The sequence below is a fragment of the Echinops telfairi genome, unplaced genomic scaffold (genome assembly GCF_000313985.2).
Source record: "Echinops telfairi isolate 266 unplaced genomic scaffold, ASM31398v2 ScPeMD7_7420;HRSCAF=8458, whole genome shotgun sequence".
In the NCBI taxonomy this organism is placed as follows: domain Eukaryota; kingdom Metazoa; phylum Chordata; class Mammalia; order Afrosoricida; family Tenrecidae; genus Echinops; species Echinops telfairi.
In genome coordinates this window covers 46,044,272-46,055,303 of record NW_022111320.1, presented here as the reverse complement: position 1 = coordinate 46,055,303, position 11,032 = coordinate 46,044,272, and the positions used below count along the sequence as shown (strand labels likewise).

General features: G+C 47.9%; 1 protein-coding gene across 1 annotated transcript in view; it reads left to right on the top strand.

The window, feature by feature from the left end:
* Positions 1–11,032, top strand: part of CPNE4 (copine 4) — a 521,121-nt gene that overhangs the window by 475,444 nt on the left and 34,645 nt on the right. The window contains exon 12 of the mRNA XM_004704001.2: positions 7,537–7,670. Coding sequence (XP_004704058.2) covers positions 7,537–7,670 — 134 coding nt within the window. The remainder of the gene's footprint in view (positions 1–7,536; positions 7,671–11,032) is intronic.

Genomic DNA, 11,032 nt, shown 5'->3' with positions numbered 1-11,032 from the left:
GAGATTCAGCCAATAGCCAGAAATCAGTTTGCAGAAACTTCTCTAGGAGGCTCCCAGCTGGCCCGGTGGACACTGGAGGGGAAGGGATCGGAGGTCAAGGACTCCCTGCAGGGTCGGGAACTGGGCTGAGGGACCTTCACCTCGGGGATTTTCGGTCTGTCTTCTCTTCATTCGTTGTCTCCCACCTGCTCGGTGGCTTTGCCTCCCTCCCTGCTTCTGGGAAGGAGAGGCACCTGCTTCGCAGAGCAGGGCAGCACCCTGCTCACACGCTGGTATGTGGTGGGGCATTCACCCAGCCCTTCACCTGGCAGCACGCCTGTGTGCAGGTGCTGCCGCCCGCTGTGATGGACAACATGGGGTCACCCACCTGCTTCCTCATTGGACTGGACGCAATCGCCCTAAGAGCTGTGTCTGCAGGCCCACGTGGTCTCCCTGGATGAGAAATTGTTCTTCAGGCGATTGAAGGCAAGCTGTTGGCGGCCCAGGAGCATGTTCCAGAGGAGAGGACGGAGCTGGCCGGCGTCAGAGCTGAAGGAGGGGCCGGAGTCCAGCCCTCTAAATGGAAGGTGGTGTCCAGGGCCTCCCTGGGCTTCTTCTAAATGTCTAAAGAAAGGTGCTCATTTCCCACCTTCCCTCTGCACTGCCCCCCATCCCCACCCGGAAGCATTTCCAGGTCCCAGGGGACCTCAGTGGGCACAGAGGGAGAACTTTGCATTTTTACTTGACAAGTTTTGCCAAAACTGCTTCACGGCTCAACTGAATGATAAGCTCCCCCTCTCACACACACACACCCTGGACAGCAGGGGAGAGCCAGGGCTGCCAGTTTTCCAGCCGCCCGCTGGGAAGATTGGGGCACGTACCAGAACCACAGGCATTCCTAAAAGCTTCCTAGCAGAAAATGAAAATGTGACCGCTCAACCCGCTTCTGCATCCTCCTCCACAGAGTGGCATTTTTCGGTCATTTTCTTGCTTTTATTTCTCAACTTAATCCCATCTTTCACTGCCTCCCTGTTGCTTTTTTAAAATAAACCTAACCTTTCACTCTGCTCTCTCTCCGCTAATGCTTCCTCTAAAGAGCACAGAGAATTCTTGGTAGAAGGCCACCTCCCGAAGATAGGCATTTTATCTCCGGCTTCATCTGGAGACTTTAGAAACCACCACTTGGCCGGAAAGAGGGGAGGGAAGAGCAAAACTGAGCTGCCACGTATGTAAGACTGCCCGCTGCTTCCACTTGATGAAAGATTTCCATTCTAAGCAAAGGAAACTTCAGGGAGATGGTCAGGGCCGTGGGTTTATGTCCTTTTTGCTGTCGGTTCATTTTGAAGTTCACACCATCCCCCAGAGCTAGGTCAGAGTCACCTGAGCGGCCGTCACAGACAATCATGGGGTCATTCCCGTGGGCACGGGGAGAAGCCCAGAGGACTGCAGAAATAGACGCAACATGCCTACCAGGTATAGCGTTGTGTTGATGCCGCACCAATGGGCAGCTCCATAGCCGCCTCCACACTGTGGCCTTCAGCCGGTTGCTCAGCCTTCCAAATGGAATACTTCCCTCCATTGCCAAAGAATCCTGACTTCTCCTTCTCGGACACTCCACAACCCGCTCGCTTGGTCCCCCACTCGGATTCATTTTCTGTCCTTCTTGTCTTCCGTCACAATCCCCTTGCACGCTCACCTCAACCTCATTTGTTATGAGGAACAGGATTCTTCTTCCAAGCGTCAGGAGGAAGAGTTGATAGAAATGACATGACTTATCCCGGGCAAGACAAGGGTAAAGAAAGAGGGGTGTCTGGGATGCAGAAGTTCAGGAAGCATTCACTCTCAAGAGCTTGTAGAAACAGCTACACGGAGTGCCTCCCTGAGGCTGATGCCCTGTACGCTTCCCCTGCCGCATCCAAATCCTGAGACCCTGGGCTGTTTGTTTTATTCGGGTTTTTTTTTAAATACATTGTTGCCAAAATGTTCGTTTGCTCATCTATACCTTGTGCATACACTACCAGCTACTATCCCCCGTTCATCTGGCATGCCAAGGAGAGGCTGTGTGCTTACAGGCTTTTGCCAGTGCCTGGAAGATGAAGGGAGACCATTGGATTTCTTGAAGCTTTGTTCTCTCTTATTTCCTCCAGTCTTTCCGTTACCAGAACTACTCTCTGCTTCTGTATCAAGACGCAAACATGTGGCTGTTACCACGGAACGCTCTTGAATCTTTGTCTGGGTCTCAGCACAGGTTGCATCCTGGGGCAGTCTGCACAGTCACTCAGTCACCAAATCTAGTCGTCAGGTCTTCGCCATCCTCTCTGCTGACAACAGCTGAGGGCCTGATCAACTGCACAGGTCAGATGCCTTCCGTGTGAGGGGCACGGGGCTCCTTATGAAGAGCATCATAAACAGAAGTGAGGTGAGCCACAGGGTGCTCGTGATTAATTTTAAAGATGTATCCACATCTGCCAATCACTTACACTTTTTAGATCTGCCAGGGCAGAATCAAGCCTACCTCCCTGCCAACACCCTCACGCCGCCTAGAATTGTGGGAGGACTCGTGAGTAGAAAAGAAAGCGGTGGCTTTCCCCCTGGCCATGCAAGCACTGCTTGTATCTTTTAAACACTATGTACATCATGCAAGGTGTCCTTATGTCTGAGACCAGGGGTTCTCAACCGTCCTCATGTCGCCACCCTTTCATACAGTTCCTCGTGTGGTGGTGACCCCCCAGCCATAACATTATTTTCGCTGCTACTTCACCACTGTCATGTTGCTACTGTTAGGAATCTGGCAACCCCTGTACAAGGTTCATTCGACCCCCCAAAAGGGTCGCGACCCACAGGTCTTAGATGGCTCTCATTGGCATGAAAAGGCTCTGGGAGGGTGCTCTTAGTACATGCAGAGGTACCCAGCTGTGTAAACTCTTCAGATGCTGTGTCTCAAGTGCCTTTTGCATGTTCTTCCTGGGGAAGCTTGCCCAGAATGATGTGCTTATACAGGGACCTCTGTCTGGGACATGGCCTGATAGTTGGATTCCTTGTTGTCATTTTTCATATGCATGGGAACATTGGGCATTGCCCAGAATGATGTGCTTGTATAGGGACCTCTGTCTGGGACATGGCCTGATGCTTGGATCCCTTGTTGTCATTTTTCATATGCATGGGAAAGTTGGGCATTGCCCAGAATGATGTGCTTGTACAGGGACCTCTGTCTGGGACATGGCCTGATGGTTGGATCCCAGGGTGTTTCAGATCTCCTTCTGGTCACAGGAGCTCCTCCTGCCACGAGGTTTTTGTCCTTATCCTTGATGAAGAGGACCTTTACCTTTGTCCTTGTTGTCATTGTTCATCTCGTTTTTCATATGCATGGGAAAGTTGCACATCGACTAAGGAAGAACCAGTGCACTTACATTACAGTGCTGATGCATGCTAGCGAACGTACCGTGAACTTCCAGAAGAACTAACCAATCCATCTTGGGAGAAGTACAGCCAGAGCGCTCCTTGGAGGCAATGATGGCAAGGCATTGTCTCACATGCTTTGGACATATCCGGAGAGCCCAGTCCCTGGAAAAGGGCACCATGCTTGGTAAAGTATAGGACAGTGAAAAGGAGGAAGACCCTGGCTGAGATGGATGGACATGGTGGCGGCTGCGACACTGCACTCAGACACAGTAACAACTGTGATGATGGGGCAGGACCGACAGCGTGCCTAGAGCCCGTAGGAACTGACTTGAGGGCACCTACCAACAACATCATGATTTTTCAGGGGCTGCACTTGCCCCTTCCGACTGAAGCCAAGCCCCAAAGAGTCTAGATGTTCCTGGTTCTTTTGGGTCACTTCTAGTCATTCTCAGGAGCAGTATCTTCCCACGATTTGCATCTCACATGCACACGCATGTGTGTGAGTGCGCGCGCACACCCCCCCACAGACACAGAGAATGAGAGGTCCCACTTACTCACATACTTCAATCGACTTCTCCTTTATTTTATCATTGCTTCGGGTCCAAAGAGCTGTTGCGTTAAGTTCATTTAAGGCTACTTCAATCTCCTAAATTACTGTAGGAGCCTCTTAGCTGCTTCTGCTGCCTTCAGGCCGAATCCTCCAATGTTTTATGGGGATCTGAGAAGTCATGATATAGCGTTCCGTTGGGCATAGTGGAGAAAGTAATATAGTCTTTGGCCTCAGACAGACAGGGTTTTAAAGCCAACTCCACCTCTATGACCTCTCACCTTCATCACCTTTCAGCATCAGTGACTTTATCAATAAAAGAGAATGATGAAATCTCCCGGAGTGTTGATGGAAATTGGATAACATAATATCTGCGGAGCAATCCACGCCGTGCCTGACACAGAAAGGTTTTCACGAAAGCCGCTCCTCTTTCCTTAGCTGGACCAAGGACCTCTAAGGATGAGGCCACTCCTCTTTCCTTAGCTGGACCAAGGACCTCTAAGGATGAGGCCACTCCTCTTTCCTTAGCTGGACCAAGGACCTCTAAGGATGAGGGAGGAATGAGGCCATTAGTCTTCACGTGGCTTTTCCTTCTGGCACACGGTTAATATTAGCATGATTTCAGTTGGCACCCCTTTCCTTAAACCATCTATGTGTTCTGAAGACGAAGTTTGAATCCTATCTAAACCATCTCAGTACTGTCTGGGAGAAAGATGAGGCTTTCTACTCCCATGAAGAGGTGTAGTTTCAGAAGACCACAGGAGCAGTGGGACTCTGTCCAATAGGGTCACGGTGAGTCAGCAATGGCTCGGTGGCAGTGAGTTTTCAGTATTATCCAGTCATTTCTGACTTGTAACCACCCAATAGAACAGAGTAGAAGTGCTCCTTCGGGTTTTCAGGGCTGTAACTCTTTCAGCTTCATATTTCTGCCAAGCAGTATCTGGTGGGTTCAAACTGCCCACTTTCCTGTTAATAGCCCAATGCTTAACCCAGTATCCCATCGGGACTCCTGTTTTCACCCATAGTCCTCTGGGAAAATGAAGGTGGGCAGGGGAGAGCCAGTGATGGAAAAATAATTTTGTTTGAGGGGGAAAAAAGCTATCAATGAGTTACTGTTTATGGGTGTATTATTTTTCTCTTCTGGTCACTTTGATTTGATTTCAAGGTCATGGGTTTGTTTGTTTTTAATCAGCCTTATTTGAATAGGCTGAACCTAAAGAAAAACAAGCAAAATGCATGTTGCCCTCTCTCGGTCTTTCGAGAACTCACATCCCAACTTAATAAAACCAGTGGGGCATTCTAGTAATCCGTTATAATGCATCTGGGCCAAATATAGCACAAGTAGCAGTTCCTAACAACAAGATCACAAGGGAGCTTTTCTTTCTGTGTTTATTTGTTTGTTTGTTTTTTCCAGTGAAAACTTTATTTATTTATATTATTTTTAAAATAATAAATTATTTTATTTTTATTATAATTATGGATAAATCCTTTTTACTGGAGGCTCTTACAGCTCTTATAACAATCCACACATCAATTGCATCAAGTACCTTTGTACATATGTTGCCTTCATCATTTTCAAAATACTTTATTTCTGTTTGAGCCCTTGGTATCAGCTCTTCTTTTGTTTCCCTCCCTCCCCCATCCTCCCTCTCATGGACCCCTGATAAATGATAAATTATTATTGTTTTCATATCATACACCACCTACTATCTCCCTTCGTCCATGTTACTGTTGTTCATCCCCCTGGGGATGGGGGAATTATGCATCATTGTAGTTGATTCCTCATTTATCCCCCATTTCCCCCCACCTTCCCCCTACCCTCATGGTATTGCTACTCCCACTGCTGTTCCTGAAGGCTTTATCTGTCCTGAATTCCATGTGTTGAGAGCCCTTATCTGTACCAGTGTCTATGCTCTGGTCTAGCTGGATTTGTAAGGTAAAACTGGGGTCATGATAGTGAGGAGGAGTAAGCATTAAAGAACTGGCTGTTCCATTCTTTCCTTGTGACCCTTCTGTGAGGGAATGTCCCATTATCTACAGATGGACTTTGGGTCTGCCCTGCAACTCCCATCATTTGCATCGATATGTTTGGTTTGAGTCTTCTGATGCCTAGTACCTTATCCATCGACACCTCATAATCACACAGGCTGGTGTGCTTCTTCCATGTGGGCGTTGCTGCTTCCCTACTAGATGGCCGCTTGTTTAACTTCAAGCCCCCAGACGCTATATCTTTTAATAGCCAGGCACCATCAGCTCTCTTCACTACATTTGCTTATGCACCCATTTTGACTTCAGTGATCGTGTCGGGAAAGTGAGCATCCCAGATTGCCAGGTTGTTAGAACAAAGTGTTCTTGTGTTGAGGGAAAGGGAGCTTTTCTCTAAGGAGTCCATTGGTGACTGGATTCTGTGAGCCCAGAAGGAAGGCAAAGATGCACACGGGCACTTTCTTCCTACTCTGTGACTCCGCATTTGAGCATAGACCCCAGGATGTAAGCCTTTTGGGCAAACCGTTTGCTGGATTGAACCCTTCCTTGATCTAGAGCAATCACGGTTATGCTGGAAATCAGAAGAAAGGCTCTTTATTTGAATACTTTCTTGTCTTAAGCATTGTGATCATTATTACCTGCTTCCTAAGCCAGCTTTTTACTTAGACAGGTATCAGGTTGGAAGTGAGGGGGAAAAATGTAAAAAGTTGAAAAACAATGACTACTTGGTGGTGAAATAAGAAGCCTGGTGGAACAGACAGGTAATCACTTGGTTGCAAAGTGAAAGGTCTCTTGTTCAAACCCACGGAGCAGCTCTGCAGGAGAAAGGCTTGATGACCTGCTCCATGGAGCTCACAGCCAGAAACCCCCCTGAGGCCATTCTGCGGGGTTGCTGTGAGTTGTAATCACTTCCACAGCACACAGAAACACAAACTGAGAAGATAAAAGGTTCACTTCTCCGGTTCCCACTCCCACGGACATCAGCTGATGTGGTCGGTCAGTCTTAGCCGCCCTTAAGAGTTCTGATGCGAATGGGGACCAATAAGCTGAATGCCCGACAAGAAACAACGTCTTCCAAAACATCGTTTAGAGCTAAATCAACACATCTCTCAGCAACTGACCACTTGTCAAATATAACGATAGCTTAGTCTATAAATCTCAACCACCAATTTCATTGTCTAAGGGACCTTACCTATGCCTCAGAGGCAACGCTGATCTACCCAGAGAACACAGAACAATTTCCTGAGTGAAATGTAAATCTGGGCAGTGGGGATAGATGGCTAGCCTACTACTGCTCTTGCTCGAGGAGTTCACAGGGACTGGGATTTTGGATGTAGACATCAACCTTAAATTTTGCTGTGCCGATAAGGAGGGGAGAAAGTATGGTGGGAAGGAGGTGGTGGGGAGGGCGGGGACTACAGAAATGGTTTTACCCAAAAGAATAATTAGTTTTGTTTATTTGTTTTCTTGGGCAAACTAATTCCTTCTCTAAGTTTCCTTCTGGACAGGGTATGTAATATACTATCCCCACCCCCACCCCCCTTCTGAGACTGTGTCTGAGCACAATGCCTAGGTGATGCATTCCCTTAGAATCCACCCATTCTCCTGTTTTCCTCCTCCAGGTAGCTATAGATTTCACTGCCTCAAACGGGGACCCCAGGAACAGCTGCTCCCTGCACTACATCCACCCTTATCAACCGAATGAGTACCTGAAGGCCTTGGTGGCTGTGGGAGAGATTTGCCAAGACTATGACAGGTAAGCAAATCCGGAACAACTGGATTGGCCATCTCTCTTGGGGGTTCAGAGGGTTCCTGCCTGGTTCTGGGAACAGAGGAGTGGAAATCAGTCCAGCACCTCCTCATACAGAGGCTCATGAGACAACAGGATACCACCTTCTCTGATGTGCCGTAAGAGTCTGAGTTTACTCCATACTCACCTGGGTCACACAAGAACGTCTGTTTCTTCTCTGACTTGGCTTGCAAGACCACTCTGTAGCCATTTGGGCTTTCAGTTCTAAGGTTTTAATGTGTGCCTTGCTGCTCAATGGTTGGGCCGTGGACCCTCATGGGAGTAGCATCACCTAGGAACTTACCTTCGCAAGCCTCACTCCAGAACTACTGAGTCAGACCGCTGTTTTGTCAGCAACCTCCCTCATGGTGCTGTGGTGATATTCTGGACCCTCTGAAATAAGCACGGAGCTTTCCTGCTTCCTGATTGCCCCACTTGCAAAACGCCGGCGTTATTATCAGAGCAGCCTGTTCATCTTTTGGGTGCTCTGTAGAGTTGGCGAAGCCTTGACTGAGATGCCAGTGTTGCAGCTGGTGAAGTACAAGGACAGCAAAAAAAGTGGAAGTTCCTCAAGGAGAGGGGGTGGCAGGGTGGGTGCAACAGCGGGCTCAAAGATTACCACCCTTGTGGGGACAGCGCAGGATGAGCAGTGTTTCATCCTGTTAGATAAGTTGTGGTTGTTAGGTGCCGTTGAGTCTCCTCTGACCCATAGCAACCCTGTCTACAACAGGAAAAACGCACGACCCGGGCCTGGGCCGCACTCACAATCGTTCCTATGGTGTCAATCCATCTCTTTGAGGCTCTTCCTCTTTTTTTCTGCCCTTCTATGTAATCAAGCATGATGTCATCTTTCCGGGATTAGTCTCTCCTGCTAACATGAGATGAAGTCTTGCCATCGTTCCTTCTACATAGCATCTGGCTGTACCGCTTCCAAGGGAAATCCCGTGGTTCTTTCGGCAGCCCATGGCACTTTCAATGGTCTTTCCCAGCAACCACCATTGAAATGCACCGACTCTTCCTCCATCTTCCTTGTGAGGTCTGTAACGATCACCTACATAGGAGGTCGTTGAAAACACTGTGGCGTTTGTAAGGTAAAACTGGGGTCATGCCATACTGCTCAACGCCGTACTGCTTAACGTAGCATCCTTGCTTTTCCATGCCTTAAAGAGGTCGTGTGCAGTAGATTTACCCATTGCAACACATCATGTGATCTCTTGACTGCTGCATCCATTGGCATTGATTGTGGACCCGAGCAAGATGAAATCCTTGACAACTTCCATCTTTTTACCATTTCGCCTGATGTTCCCCACTGGTCCAGCTGTGAGGATCTGGGTGTTCTGGGCATGGAGTTGTCATCTACACAGAAGGCTACCACACTTGGTCGCAATTAGAAAATGCCTCAAGCCCTCCACACTTTCCATGGAAGGTTCTGTGTAGATAGGAACCAACCTGATGGCACCGAGCAACAATAACACTGCATGAACCTCATCCTCCTATGGACCCACCTGTCTGATGTAGATATTGTTTAACTGAAGGAGAAAACGAGTCAGCGAGGTTAAGTGACTTGTTTGCTGCCAGGAAGCCAGGAGCTGGATTTGAACCTAAATCTATCACACTCCATGGCTTGAGCTTTTAATCACTGTGTTCCACTGACCCTGAAAGCTATTGGTTATTTCAGCAGAGAGGCGTATGTCTGCTGGCATGTACATGGGTATAGGTGTGTGCCTATGCGAGTGTGTGCATATGTATAGAAAACATGTTAAGATGACAGTCCTGCGATATGTATTTTCACCAGATAATAAATGTGAAGGAACCCTGATGATGCTGGAGGTTAAGCAGTTAGCTGTTAACTGAAAGGTCAATGGTTCAAACCCACCAGCTGCTCTGCTGGAGAAGACCAGGTAGTGATTACAGCATTGGAAATCCCCTGGGGCAGTTCTAGGTTTAGTTGGCATCAAGTCGACAGCAGTGGGTTTTTAAATACATATTGACCTTTCCCACCAAGGAATTCCCGGTAAAAGGTGATTGTAAAAAGCAGCACTGTCTTTATTCTGTCTTCATTCAGTCCTTCCAGGTGGAGGGAAAGGAGCTCAGGGGTGTGTTCAAGACGATGCTGAGGTGGAATCAATGTGTTAGGCGCTGTCCGTCGAGTTGGTTACAACTCATCGCAGTCCTATGTACCACTCAACGAAACACTGGCCAGTTCTGAGGCATCCCCACGCTTGCTGTAATGGTGGAGCTTCATTGCTGCAGCCACTGGGTCCATCCCTCTTGCCAAGGGCCTTCCTCTTTTCCACTGGCCCTCTCCTTGACCAAGCATGACGTCCTTTGCCAGGGACCTGTCTCTCCTGATAACATGTCCAAAGGATGTGAAACTAAGTTTCATCATCCTTGCATCTTAGAAGCCGTGCACATTGAAGTCTTTGTCCATTTCACTTGACTCCCCGGGGCGATTGTTAAGCAAGTCCAGTCTTTCCAGCCAGAAAAAGAAAGAAAATGACTATCTCTTCCAGGTACCCTAACATCTGATCGTTCTAGTTTCAGAATTAGCGATAACAATTTGGAAAACCTGTTGGCCCGCACACCATAGGAAATGACCCATCCTTGTGACCAGAGAGAGGGTAGGGAGAAAGAAATGAACAGGTAATGAGAAAGTTCCCATCAGTCTCCTCCCTGCTGGAATGCTGTGGAATCTGATTGGTCTCCTACAGTAACCCAAAGGGTGTCGTTCAACACGCAGGCTCTTGCTTACACTTCCCCTCTCATACAGCTCAAGAAGAGTCCTTTGAACTTGAAAGGATTCTTCTCCTACAGAAGTCTGGAACTCATTACGGGGAGTAGAAAGCCCTGCCTTTCTCGCATGGAGAGGCTGGTGATTTCGAGCTGTTGACCAACACAGACCCACTCAGCCATCAGGGCTCCCACAGGACAAATGCCTAGAAAGATTGAAATCATGTGGAGGTTTCTACAAGGAAAGAAAAGTCTGTCAAATTGTATTGCCACTACAGCAAAAGCTTCCTCAAAACACCAACACAGTCGTTCTCTCCTAGTGTTCTACACACACACCAGAATAATCTAACATAATAATCAGTGACGAGCAAGTTACAGCGACCCTACATGTGTCAAAGCAGCTGTGTGTGCCATAATATTTTCAGTGGATGATTTTTTTTCAGAAGCAGATAGCTAACCTTTTCTTCTAAGTCACTGTGTTAGTCTGGGTAGACCAGAGAAACAAATCCAAGGAGACTCATATGTGTAGAAGAAAGAGCTTTATATCTTAAGAATAATTGTATATTAAGAAAACATCCCAACCCAGTCCAGATCAAGTC